At 43.9% G+C, this 14,905-nt stretch overlaps 1 protein-coding gene across 5 annotated transcripts in view; it reads left to right on the forward strand.

The window, feature by feature from the left end:
• TBATA (thymus, brain and testes associated) overlaps positions 1–14,905 on the forward strand; it is a 34,755-nt gene that overhangs the window by 13,124 nt on the left and 6,726 nt on the right. For all 5 annotated transcript variants that reach the window (XM_056530751.1, XM_056530749.1, XM_056530748.1 and 2 more), the window contains 5 exons: positions 3,341–3,588; positions 8,573–8,737; positions 12,290–12,375; positions 12,498–12,659; positions 12,924–13,005. In XM_056530751.1, the coding sequence (XP_056386726.1) occupies positions 3,351–3,588; positions 8,573–8,737; positions 12,290–12,375; positions 12,498–12,659; positions 12,924–13,005 (733 nt within the window). In that variant the 5' untranslated portion in view covers positions 3,341–3,350. The remainder of the gene's footprint in view (positions 1–3,340; positions 3,589–8,572; positions 8,738–12,289; positions 12,376–12,497; positions 12,660–12,923; positions 13,006–14,905) is intronic.

Genomic DNA, 14,905 nt, shown 5'->3' on the forward strand with positions numbered 1-14,905 from the left:
CCATAAATATAGCAAATTATCACTTTTGCTGTTACCCTTTAAATATGCATGGTGTCAAATGTTTATGTCCTCATTGGATTTTGCTAAAATATTACCATGCAGCCCTATTACAGTTCTGTTCCAAGAAACCAATATTGATTGGAGTTTATTAGATGCTGAGATCCTTCATAAAAATGACTATATAGATTTATGTACAAGGAACCATAGCATTTCAGATGAATAATAAAGAAGGTTAATATTACTGCAGAGCATTTCTTCTCAATTTCATGGTTTATAATCAATTAAATAATGGAATAAAAGTCAGCACATAACACCTCGCCTGTTTTCTGCATCAGCTGTTCTCTAGCTTGTCTGCACATTTCTCAGCACAGAGACAATGCAGAACAAATATGATGTATGCCTTATATTTTATGCTAACTCTAGTACCTTATTATGTCTTTTGTTATGTACTTAAAGGGGTTATCCACCATAAGGTAATTTTAGTATGTACCTGGCAGACAGTAATGGACATGCTTAGGAAGGATCTGCGCTTGTCTTGGGGCTAAATGGCTATGTTGTGAGATGATCATAACACTGTGGCTAGCTTTTTGTGAACTGATATTTCCTGTTTCAGTTTTCTTCTTTGCCTACAAATCCCATAATTCCAATTTCCTCGCTCCCACACATCAGCAACCCCACCCATTGAAACATAAATGAGCTGCATCCATTCAAAAGACCTGTGGTTTTCAATCAGGGTGCCAGCAGCTGTTGCATTAGTTGCAGATTGATCTCTCTCCCACTAAGCGAACACTCCACCCATTGAAGGCTCCCTGTCATCAGCTGACTAGTGAGTCAGGTCTCGGCCGCATTGCAACCTGGGAAAAATCTGAGACAACAGTCATTTTGTATGCTGTGAAAAATAAATATTGGGGTGAAAATCACAGAAAACCATCACACACAGGTACAGACACTATATCATGAACTACACTAAATTTACAGCCCCTCTAGCATAGTCAAATAAAAAAAATCCTGGAATACCCCTTTAAAGGGGTCATTTAGCCTTTAACAATCAATAGGCTATTCTCAGACTAGTGGAAAGTGGAAATGGGACTAAAACTTATTTATATGCTTAAAACTACTAACGATGCTGGACAGAAATACACAAAACAGGGCACAGAAAGCTATAACATCTCATCTCTAGTTCCAGTTTTCCCTCCCACAAATTGCACCATAGCATATTAATCCAGGATGAGCGAAGAGCAAAGAGATACAAACACATAGGATTTTACCGGTCAAAAAAAGGATGTAAAAAAACCCCTACTCTAATAGTATTCCTATTATCAAAACAAAAAATGCCGAAGAAAAACGAAATACAATTAAACCTAATAAAAACATATTATGTGTCGGAGGTGAAGGAACACGAGGTAACACCATGGTGAATTTGCCTATGTATTGACTATTCCATCTGTGTGAGTATATTGCACTCTGCAGCCCTGATATTGTTTGGGCTAGCTATACACCTACACCTGTCGTTGTTTGACCATAGTGTAATTGCAATCATTATATTGCATGTCCTTGCTATTAGCCTGTGTACCTTATATTTATTAGGGTTTGCCATATATTCAGCTTTTGTAGTGTAGGTGTACATATATTAATTTGTTAACTTTATTGATTGTGCAGTATATACAGTGGTCCCTCAAGTTACAATATTAATTGGTTCCATATATATATATATATATATATATATATATATATATATATATACAGTGGTCCCTCAAGTTACAATATTAATTGGTTCCATATATATATATATATATATATATATATATATATATATACATACACACAGTGGTCCCTCAAGTTACAATATTAATTGGTTCCATGTATATATATATATATATATATATATATATATATATATATATATACAGTGGTCCCTCAAGTTACAATATTAATTGGTTCCATATATATATATATATATATATATATATATATATATATATATATATACAGTGGTCCCTCAAGTTACAATATTAATTGGTTCCATATATATATATATATATATATATATATATACAGTGGTCCCTCAAGTTACAATATTAATTGGTTCCATATATATATATATATATATATATATATATATATACACACAGTGGTCCCTCAAGTTACAATATTAATTGGTTCCATGTATATATATATATATATATATATATATATATATATATATATATATACAGTGGTCCCTCAAGTTACAATATTAATTGGTTCCATATATATATATATATATATATATATATATACAGTGGTCCCTCAAGTTACAATATTAATTGGTTCCATATATATATATATATATATATATATATATATATATATATACAGTGGTCCCTCAAGTTACAATATTAATTGGTTCCATATATATATATATATATATATATATATATATATATATATATATATACACACAGTGGTCCCTCAAGTTACAATATTAATTGGTTCCACATATATATATATATATATATATATATATATACACACAGTGGTCCCTCAAGTTACAATATTAATTGGTTCCATATATATATATATATATATATATATATATATACATTTACATTCATACAGTGGTCCCTCAAGTTACAATATTAATTGGTTCCAGGACGACCATTGTATGTTGAGACCAGAACTCTATGGAAACCTGTTAATTGGTTCTGAAGCCCCCAAAATGTCATCCAAAAATAGGAAAAAGTGAGGATTAAAGAAAAATAAGTAGATAACTAATACAGATAAAGCAAATCCTTACATATAAAAGTAAGAAAGATCTGCTGGGAGCTGTAAATTACTGTCTATGTCAATGATTCCCAACCAGAGTGCCTACAGCTGTTTCAAAACTACAACTCCCAGCATGCCCGAACAGCCTTCGGCTGTCCGGGCATGCTGGGAGTTGTAGTTTTGCAACTCCTGGAGGCAACTTGGTTGGGAAATGCTGGTCTATGTAGAGGACAGGAGCTTCTTCAGGGTCCTGTACAGTAAACATAGTGTCCTAAAAAAGAAACATGGATCCGCCCTCACCTGGTGTCCAAAGGAGCAGCTAACCCTGGCACCCCTTGCTTGTTCTGATATTCTGAGCTGAAATGTTTATGCAGTGATCATCTACAGATGGATACATACATATTTCTTTCCACAGAGCTCAGGCATTGCAGTCACGGACCATAATATAGTTATTCATTCCTGGAGAACTTGTTTCATATAGATATACATGTAAATTTCCATCTTTCAGATAAAACATCATAAATGCTCGGTACAGTATATTACAATATTGTAATGTCGATGCAAATAATAGCTGTTGTGTTTTTTTGCAATATAGCAGCAACGGCATGACTGGAAAGGAAAAGAAGGAACAGGTGAAGATCCCTGTATCTAGTACATTTAAAAGTCAAGACATTACTGATTTGGCTGGAAAACTGGAACATCTGGCCCAGAATACCCCACTGCGTTTCAGTGATGAAGCAATGAGGCCCCCAACTAAAAGCAACTCTCGGTTTGGTAACTTCAGTCAGCATTCATTCTTTTCCAGGCATAATCCCCATCCTCATCGTGTTACACATATTCAAGGTATGTTATGGTGGACATAACTACATTATCTAAAATAAAAGGAAAAAGTGTAAGGCTGGGTTCACACTACGGTTTGTAACTACGGTTCCCGTATACGGCTGGGAGGATGGGTGGGCGGGGCTTAATCGCGGCGCCCGCACTCAGCCGTATTCGGGAACCGTAGTTAATGTATGTCTATGAGCCGACCGGAGAGAACTGCAGCCTCCGGTCGGCTGCTTTTTCGGCCGTATGCGGTTTCCCGACCGCAAGTAAAAACGTGGTCGACCACGTTTTTGTTTGCGGTCGGGAAACCGCATACGGCTGAAAACCGCATACGGCCGAAAAACTGCTTTATCACAATGGCCTGTGATTCACCTTGAAACGTTGCGCTGTTTAGAGGAATCATAGTTTTATAAATGGCCCCATAGGGTACTGTGTAAAGGGGGAGAGTTGTCTTTTTAACAACAGGGAGAACCCGGCTTGGACTAACCCAATGTTTCTCAGCCCTAATCCCCGCTAGATTTAAATGGGTACTCCACTGGAAAATATATATTTATATATTTTTTAATCAACTGGTGCCAGAAAGTTAAACAGATTTGTAAATTACTTCAATTTAAAAAAATGTAACCCTTCCAGTACATATTAGCTGCTGTATGTTCCAGAGGAAGTTCTTTTCTTTTTTTAATTTCCTTTCTCTCTTACCACAGTGCTCTCTGCTGACACCTTTGTCCATTTTAGGAACTGTGAGCAAATCCCCATAGCAAACCTTTCCTGCTCCAGACAGTTCCTAAAATGTTCCTAAAAAGCACTGTGGTCAGACAGAAAGGAAATTCAAAAAGAAAAGAACTTCCTGTGGAGCATACAGCAGCTGATAAGTTCAGGAAGGATTAAGATTTTTAAATAGAAGTACTTTGCAAATCTGTTTAACTTTCTGGCACCAGTTGATTTAAAAAAAAAATGTTTTCCAGGGGAGTACCCCTTTAAGACTTTGATTTCTCTGAAACACCACAGCATTGAGAGTCTATGGGAGTGTTGTAATAAGAGAAGATACCTGTTTCATGCTGTTTAATAAGGATTCAGATTTTATTCTTAATACTGCAGGAGGGATCACATGCTCAAGTTCATCTTGCCATGATAACAAATCAGGGCCATGTTCTTTTTTAATTTTTACCAGTGTTCCCTCATAAAATCTTACCTTCTTTATTACTGGTTGATAACGGTAAGATATTGCTTGTACATTTCCATTATATAATAGCAGAATTTCTCAGATTTACATATCTATGGTAGATGATGTAAGACTAAGGCTTACTGGGGGGGATGTATATCAGGAAACTCCTCAATGTATACCTTTGCCATATAGCTAAGAAAGATACTACTTTGTGGCACTTGTCATACATAGAGTCCCATGTTTAAAAAACTGTACATTTACATCCTGTACATGACGAAAGCATCGGAGTAATGCTCGCACTATGCATGGCAGGTCCCGACTGCTATCAGCAGCTAGGGACCCGCCGGTAATAGCGCACATCAGCGATCACGCTGATCTCTGCCATTAACCCCACAATACAGATCTCGGAATCTGCGGCAATGCGGGCATTCTAATGGATCATCGGATCACCCGTGGCACTGCCGGGGGGGGGTCCGATCATCCAAGATGGCAGACAGAGGTCCCCTTACCTCCTCCAACCATCATCCTGATGTCTTCTTCTCTGGTCTGACATCAAGCAGACCAGAGAAGATAATCGCTGAAAATGCTGATCAGTGCTATGCCTATGCATAGCACTGTTCAGTATCTGAAATCTGAGAATTGTCATAAAAAGTCCCCATGTGGACATAAAAAGTTTAAAGAAAATGTGGAAAAGCCCCTCCCCCAATACAAATATAAATGGCCCCTTTTTCCCATAAAAAAATAATAAACATATTTGGTATCAGCGCATGAAAAAATGTCCAAACTATCAAAATATAATGTTAATGATCTCATACGCTGAACGGCATAGACGTAAAAGAAAAAGTCCCAATTTGCTGCTTTTTGGTCCCATCTCAGAAATAGTAAATGAAAAGTGATCAACAAGTCACATGTAAGCAAAAGTGGTACCAATAAAATCTACAGATCATGACGCAAAAATAAGCCCTCATACAGCCCTGTACGACTAAGGGTGCATATGGACGCCTGAAACGCGTTACTTTATTACTGTTTGCTGGCTTTTATACAATAAAGAAGATTTTGTTTGTATACTCATACAGCCCTGTATACAAAAAAGTGAGAGAGTTAGACGGATACGAATAGAGCGTTTAAAAACACTCATTTTGTGTAAAAAGTTATTATTTTTTTTACAGTAGTACAATAATAGAAAAGCATGTAAACATGGGTAGCATTTTAATCATATTGACCCACAAAATAAAGAAAACCTGTCATTTTTACCGTAAAGTGTACAGCTTAAAAACGAAACCCTCCAAAATTTGCAAAATTGGGGTTTTCTTTTCAATTTCCTTACAAAAAAATATTTTTTTGGGTTGCGGCATACATTTTCTGGTAGAATAAAAGGGGCCATTACAAAGTACAATTGGTCTCACAAAAAGTCCTCATATGGGTCTGTGGATGTAAAAATAAGAAAGTTATGGATTTTAGAAGGCAAGGAAGAAAAAATGAAAACGCAAAAATTAAACTGGCTTTGTCCTTAAAGGTGTACTCCGCCCCTAGACATCTTATCCTTTGGATAGGGGATAAGATGTCTGATCACGGGGGTCCTGTTGCTGGGAACCCCCGTGATCTCTCCTGCAGCCCCCCCTGTCATCTGGTGCACAGAGCGAGCACGTCACGCCTCCATGATGTCACGCCTCACCCCCTTCATGCAAGTCTATGGGAGGGGCAGTGGCGGCCATCACGCCCCCTCCCATAGACTTGCATTGAGGGAGTGGGACGTGATGTCACGGGGGGGGCATGCATCGCAAGTCATCGGGCACAGAGCGATGCTTGCACCGTGCACCAGTTGACAGGGGGTGCTGCAGGAGAGATCGCGGGAGCTCCCAGCTGCAGGATGCCTGTGATCAGACATCTTATCCCCTCACAAACAGCCGGGTGGTGACCATGGGGCCGGAGTATCGGGACGTCAGGACTCCGCCCCCATGTGACATCACCCCTCTCCGCCCCTGCTATGCAAATCTATGTGAGGGGGCGTCATGGCCGCATTCCCCCTCCCATAGACTTGCATAGCGGGGGCGGGGGGTGACATCAGATGGGGCGGAGTCGTGACGTCACGATACTTTGGCTGTTCGTGAGTTGGCACTGCGGCATGCAGCTCAAACAGGTGGGTGGTGAATACAAGATTGCGGGGACCAACACTGTGAGTCATCTTATCCCCTATCCTTTGGATAGGGGATAAGATGTCTCAGGGCCGGAGTACCCCTTTAAAGGGTTTTGAAACCAAATTTCAAATACCCTTTCATGAAACTCTGTTGCAACAGTTCTTGGAAACACAAAGTAGCTTAAAGAGTACCTGTCATCAACAAAAACTTTTAATATGTTGTTCATAATCATTAATGAAGACATATTGTAATATATAATATATCTTCATTAAAAATATATATTTATACCAGTTTTTTCATTTTATACTTTTGGCCACTAGGGGGTCTCTCTTCTATGCCTGGTCTGCAGGCACCTTCCTATGCTTTTCATAGTAAATGTACAGCTTTTAAGACTAATGCTGAAAGGGCTCTGGTCCTTCCACAGGAAGTTCAGTACTCTCAGCTCAGGACTCGCTCCCAGCCTGGAGCAGCAATGTGAGCTACAAGCCTGCACATGCCTCTCATATAACAGAGGCCAGTCACCTCCTCCTCCCCCTGCTCTGTGTTCTCCCTGCCCCTCACCACACGTTATCTTATACATTGAATTATCTCACTGCACTCCCTGCTCTGTGCCCCCACCCCCCTGACATTCATCTTAATTACTGCCTCTGTAATTGCTCCCACTGCCCCTGGTTCTCAGCATTGACTTTTTAGTGCAGAGAGACACAGGAGAGAGAGAGAGACAGAGGCTGCCGTCCCTCCCCTGTACTTAGTCTGTATGCACACTGCAGAGCAGTGTTTCCCAACCAGGGTGCCTCCAGCTGTTGCAAAACTACAACTCCCAGCATGCCCGGACAGCTGTTGGCTGTTTGGGCATGCTGGGAGTTGTAGTTTTGCAACAGCTGGAGGTACTCTGGTTTGGAAACACTGCTGCAGAGGTAGAGCAGCATACAGGAAGACTGGCAGAAGCAGAGTCCCGGCCAGGCTTCATGTGACATCATGCCTGCCGGGACCCGCCTCCTTCCACCCCTCAGAAAGACAGTGCTCCTGAGCTAATGAAGAGGGATAAAAAAAGGTATTTCCACAGCGTTTTAAACCTCAATAAACACAAGGAAAGGCATAGTTAGAGTAAGGGACAGATGGGGAAGGGGATCAGGGAAAGTTTAGTTGATGACAGGTACTCTTTAAGTAAGCAATGTTTTCTATTTTCCAGTAGTTAATGCAGTGATTTCCAAACATTGCATCTCCAGCTGTTGCAAAACTACAACTCCCAGCATGCCTGTGTGGTGAGGGTGTGATGAGGGCAGATGTTGTTACCCTAGGGGCAGATGGCATTAACCCCTTGTGTTCTTGATCCTTGTGGTCCTCTTCACCACCCGAAGGTATACCACTGGATCCTGAGCTAGGCACAGGGCAAATAATGACTCTGACGCCGAGTTACAGAATAACAGCAGCTTTACTGAGGTAGACAGATGTAATAGTCTTGACAGCTCAAGGGCCACCACACCTGGGCCACCACACCTGGTCAGCCTTTGGCTGTCCAGGCATGCTGGAAGTTGTAGTTTTGCAACAGCTGTGACACACTGAAAAGCACAGAGTTAGTGTATACGCAACAGGAGCACATATTTACTCACTGCTTCCCTTTAGCAGTGCAAAATATAACTGCACACCGGAATGACATTAACATTTTCATTGTATTTCTATGTGTTTTTGACAACAGGGCTTAATGGAATCCCTATATGTATTGTCAATGATGAGTGGAATGTGACTTCACCCCTCTTCCCTCATCCCATGATAAAAAGTAAGCTCCCAACAAATCTCTTGGGTGTACCCAGTTTGCCTGTAGGAGATCCCCATGGTAACATGAATCCATTTCTTGGAGCAGGTATGATATTATAAGAAATATTGTAATATTAAATTTGTTTTATTTTAAATATCAGATTGAATTCAATTTCATATAAACTAATAATGGTAGTGTTAAACGGGGTCAGTATTTTCCTTGCCTCGCACTTGTACTGACGAGGGGCAATCACCCCGAAACAGCTGTCTGCAGATGGGTCCTCTCTCCTTCTGGAGGGAGTTCTGGCTTGGCATAAATCCAAACAGTTCTGAGACTTCTTAACTGGAGCCTGAGCTGTTTTGCAGGACACACTACCTGTGAAGGTGGTGTGGTGAGCTAATTTGCATATTTTTTTTTTTACCCAGGAGCCCTCGGAGTGCTATATGGCCTACTTAAATCTCCATCCTACACAAGAAGTGGTGTCCTCTCCCTGAGGAAATTACTGACCCTGTTTAACTAGTCACAGGCCTCTCACCTCAGCCAAGCCAGATAACCCTGCTCTGTACTGATGAGAGGCAAGCACCCCGAAACAGCTGTCTTCAGATGGGTCCTCTCTCCTTCTGGAGAGAGAGTTCTGGCTTGGCATAAATCCCAATCAGTTCTGAGACTTCTTAACTGGAGCCTGAGCTGTTTTGCAGGACGCACTACCTGTGAAGGTGGTGTGGTGAGCTAATTTGCATATTTTTTTTATACACAACACAGAAACACAATGCGCCATAAGGGGCCCCTTTTCTTTGCTAGGAGGAAAGTTTGAGATTGTTTAAAGGACATCTGCAGTGTGATTAACACTTATCCCCTATCCACAGGATAGGGGATAAGTGTTTGATGGCGGGGGGTCCGACCGCTGGGACCCCATGTGATGTCCTATACGGGGCCACGGCTGTCCCGTGCAGGGGGCGTGCCGGCTGCAGCATGAAGTTGCAGCCGGCACGCCTCCTCCATACATCTCTATGGGAGAGGCGGGGAGGCAGCGTTCATGCCTCCCCGTCTCCCCCATAGAACTGTATGGGGACGGGGAGGAGATGGGGCGTCACTGTCGACCTCTAGGTCGATGCTACGCACCTTAGCGCTCACCATGAGCGCTAATGGTGGCGCCCTGGAGATCGAGGGGGGTCCCAGCGGTCGGACCCCCCGCAAGCAAACACTTATCCCCTATCCTGTGGATAGGGGATAAGTGTCATACCGCTGCAGTTGTCCTTTAAAGGAGTAGTCCAGTGGTGACTCAGTGGTTTACAACTTATCCCCTATCTTAAGGATAGGGGATAAGTTGCAGATCGCGGGGCTCCGACCCCTGGGGCCCCCCGCGATCTCCTGTACGGAGCCCCGACAGCCCGCGGGAAGGGGGCGTGTCGACCTCCGCACGAAGCGGCGGCCGACACGCCCCCTCAATACAACTCTATGGCAGAGCCGAAGCGCTGACTTCGGCAATCTCCGGCTCTGCCATTGAGATGTATTGAGGGGGCGTGTCGGCCGCCGCCTCGTGCGGGGGTCGACACCCGCTATCTCGACGGAGAGCCGGGGCCCCGTACAGAGAGATCGCGGGGGGCCCCAGCGGTCGGATAGGGGATACGTTTTTCACCACTGGACTACCCCTTTAAGCTTCCTTCCCAACACATAGGATGTCCTACATGTGGAATCAAAATAAACCTTATGGGCGCCCAATATGAATTATTTATAGACTCATGTGCTTGAGCATATTTTCACTTCATACAACCTCCGAGGACAATGGTGAAGATAAATAAAAACTGTTTATTTTTTAGACAGTGTAAATTTACTTTAGACAGTCTACAAATACAAAGATTTATCACAGTGACTCAGGCTGTTAGAAAATGTGGTACATCTTAAAGCATACATCCTGATGACTTGGGCTGAGGGATATATGCTTAAAAGAGTATTGTGTCCAAAGAGACTGTCGAACCCCACACAAAGCGGTGGTCAACTTGCCCCCTCCATGTATCTCTATGGGAGAGCTGGATATAAATGGATGCTGTATCTCTGGCTCTCCCATAGAGAAGCTCCTTTTATGTGGAGAGCCAGGGTGCGCCGTGCAGGAGATCGCTGAGGATCCTAGCAGTCGGACCCCCCGTGATCAGACACTTGTGCCCTATTCTTTGGATAAGGAATAAATTGTCCTATGCCACAGTACTCCTATGAAATTTTGCCCTGCTGCCCGAGCCATCAGAGCATAAGACTTGCGCAATCTACAGGTTCTGTGTAAGTACTATGCAAGTCTAAACATATATTCTCTGCCTGAATCATTGCTAGATGTATGCTTTAAGACTGTCTAGAAAGGCTGCACCATTAGTTGGCTTTGTTTTGTGACAACAATTTTATCAAAATTTGGTGCATTTTGCTAATATAAGCCCCACCCATTTCATCAAAATCACACACACTTTCCAATAAGCTCCAACCATGTATTAGGAGAAGTGCAAATGTGTTTAAAACACCTTAAAAATTAGACAAAATTCATTTTGGAGTTGTATTTGGTGCTAAATGTACCAGATTTTTGGTGCATTAATATTTATCTCCTCCACAGACGTCTCAGTGTTAAAGGCTGTACAGTTTTGCTAGTTAAACTGCTGTTTACCTGCTAAGTTGTGCAACTTATGAACAATCTGGGAAGGTGGCCAGTGGACTGTGTTGGCCTAACCCTAAGGACACGTTCACATCTGTGCCGGAGCTCTGTAAGGGAAATTATGCTCCAGGAACAAACAATGGAGCTGGACAGTCCATTGCACAATGGACACCAAGGGATCCTGATGGGTCCCATTGATTAGAAGTCCTTAAAATGCTGAGATCATGTTTACACTTGATATGTTTCTTGCTATTGCATTATTTTACCACAATGGCCAGCTGTTTGTGGTGCTAAAGGGGATATTTCATCGATTTACATGATGCATCCATGAGATGTTTGTGTTTCAGAACATGCTTTTATTTTTCTCTAGAGCTTGTGGTTTAACAGGCCTGCAAAACGGCATATACAACTGAAATGACACTTTCCTACTCCTACAACTCTTACCTAAAAGGGTCAGATAAAAATAGCACAAAGTTACAGTAAACTACAGTAGAATCCTAGATTAAAAAGCTGGTCCAGGAGTTACAGACATAAAGCATAAGCCAGCTTTAGGGTCTATTCACATGGTGGAATTCCACCTCAAATGAAAGCCCAATACACTTCTATGGGTATCTAGGTAGATATACCTAAACTAGTAAGTAGTAGGCATGACTGTTCTTTGTAAAGAATAGGGTCACTAGATCAATAGAGGTAAGGTTGGGTTCACATCATGTTTTTCCCCATACGGGAGCGCATACGGCAGGGGAGAGCTAAAAACTTGCGCTCCCGTATCCTGCTGTATGCGGTCCCATATGTAATTCATTTCAATGAGCCAACCGGAGTGAACCGGTCTGCTCATTTTCCCCATATGCTGTTTTCTACCGGACCTAAAACCGTATGCGCTCCCGTATGGGGAAAAACGTGATGTGAACCCAGCCTAACATGGAGGGAGAATGCTTTTATTTTTTATTTCTTATTCAAGTACACTATGGGAATCTCAGCTGTAAATCCAACACTTTTAACTTCAATCTCCTTCCATGTAGGTTCCATGTCTGAGGCATGGCGTGAAGAGCTGAGAGAACTTGCATCAAAAGTTTGCACCACAGACAAACAACCAGATAAACAGGAGGTAATACATAACTTCTTCATTGGAATCACACGTGCAGTTTTTATTTCAGGAGTAGATTTAAAAGCAATATAAAATATATACAGTATTTCTCCTGCCTACTTTATATATAATCTTGTCTTTAGGTAGAAGAGCCACGAAGATCCACGCAGTACTCTGCAGAAACTGGACGTATCCTACCTGCGTCGGCCAGAGCTTTGACACGACATGCGTCCAGAAAAGGGACCCGAACCAGCAACACCAAAGCAAGGAATATAAGCACTCAATTCCAAGATCAAGAACTTCTGGTGAGCTCTAAGAAATACAAAGAGATGTCATCACGGAGATGTCAGCATGTACTATCTGTACAGATAGCGGAGCACTATTGATTTTCATTCATATTAGTTTTGACATGACTATAGGTATATTGGTCATTCTTGTTAAACATGATGTTCACCTGAACTTTATACACAAGATCTGATGTATCCAAGTGAATCAGTCATCGGTATTTTGAAGGACAAAAAGTTCACTGTGACCTGGAATTGTAATACGTTTCTTTCTTCTGTCAATAGATACTGGAGTTGCTTTGCCAGATTCTGCAAACTGATTCTTTGTCTGCCATCCAGCAGTGGCTTTTGTCAGCTGGCCAGAGAGGTGAGAATAATAACAAATAGTAAAAGACTGGTTAGGCCATGTCATGTTCTTTATCTTAAAGGGGTACTACCGTGCTGACAACTTATCCCCTATCTAAAGGATAGGGGATAAGTTGCCTGATCGCGCGGGGTCCCGCCGCTGGGGACCCCCGCAATCCCGCACGCAGCACCCCACTCTGATCAGGCCCCGGAGCGAACATCCGCGCTGGGTCTGATGACTGCCGATCATGGGGCCGGAGTATCGTAACGTCACGGCTCCGCCCCCATGTGACATCACGCTCCGCCCCTCATTGTAAGTCTGTGGCAGAGGGCGAGACAGGTGTCTCTCCCCCTGCCACAGACTTGCATTGAGGGGCGGAGCCTGATGTCACACGGTGGTGGAGCTGTGACGTCATGATCACCGGCCCCGTCATCAGACCCGGAGCGGATGTTCGCTCCGGGGCCTGATGAGAGCGGGGTGCTGCATGCGAGATTGCGGGGATCCCCAGCGGCGGGACCCCGCGTGATCAGGCAACTTATCCCCTATCTTTAGATAAGGGATAAGTTGTCAGCACGGTAGTACCCCTTTAAAGGGGTACTCTGCCCCTAGACATCTTATTCCCTATCTAAAGGATAGGGGATAAGATGTCTGATCACGGGGGTCCCGTCACTGGGACCCCGGGATCTCCGTGCAGCACACAGTGTTCGTTTAGAACGCAGGGTGCAGGAATCCGTGGTCGTGACGTCACGGCCATGCCCCTCGTGATGTCACACCACACCCCCTCAATGCAAGTCTATGTGAGGGGGCGAGGTGGCTGCCACGCCTCCTCCCATAGACTTGCATTGAGGGGGTGTGGTGTAACATCACAAAAGCGTGGCCATGACGTCCCGACCCCCCCACCGCCCGCTTCAAGCATTCGGAACAAAATATTCCTAACGCTGGGACAGCGGAGTACCCCTTTAACCTCTTAAGGACCCAGGACATACGGGGACGTCCCCGCACCCTGGGCATTAAGGACCCAGGACGTCCCCGTACGTCCTGGCGTTTTCCGGTCTCTGCCGCTCGCCGGGCAGAGATCGGAACTGGATGCCTGCTGAAATCCTTCAGCAGGCATCCAGGGCAAACGCCGAGGGGGGCCATGTAGAAATCGCCCTTGCGATCTGCGGCGATACCGGGCTGATCGGGTCTCTGGGACCCGACCGCCCGGTAATTTCGCATGATCCCGGCTGTCACAGACAGCCAGGACCATGCTAACGTATAGGAGCGAGGTGGCAAGCCTGCCACCTCCTCCTATACCCTGCGATCTGTCAGTAAGTTAACCGACCAATCGCAGGAGGGGGGGCGGTTACTTCCTCCCGTCCTGCCCGGCCCCTGAAAGTCCGGAGAGGACGGGAGGAAGACCGGACGACGCGGCGGGGGACGGGGGAGTGCTGGGGACCGGCCCCGGTACTTACCTCGTCCCTGAAGACCCGGATCCCGGCAAGGAAGATGGCGGCGGCGGCGACAGGTGAGTATATCTTCAGCCGCGGTCGGGCCCTTTACAGCAATGCACGTCGCCGTAAATCGACATGCATTGCTGTAATAGGACCCTGTAAACTACAACTCCCAGCATGCCCAGACAGCCCTTGGCGTCTGGGCATGCTGGTAGTTGCAGTTTTGCAACATCTGGAGGTCCACAGTTTTTGGACCACTGTGCCCTTCCAGATGTTGCAAAACTACACATCCTCAGCATGCCCTTACTGTCCAGGCATGCTTGGAGTTGTAGTGCTGTAACATCTGGCCCTTCAGATGTTGCAGAACTACAACTCCCAGCATGCCTGGACAGTTTTGGCATACTGGGGGTTGTAGTTTTGCAACATCTGGAAGGTCACAGATTGGGAACCACTGTATTAGTGGTCTGCAAACTGTAGTCCTCCAGATG

This window comes from Hyla sarda, chromosome 7 (genome assembly GCF_029499605.1).
Source record: "Hyla sarda isolate aHylSar1 chromosome 7, aHylSar1.hap1, whole genome shotgun sequence".
NCBI classification, from domain to species: Eukaryota; Metazoa; Chordata; class Amphibia; order Anura; family Hylidae; genus Hyla; species Hyla sarda.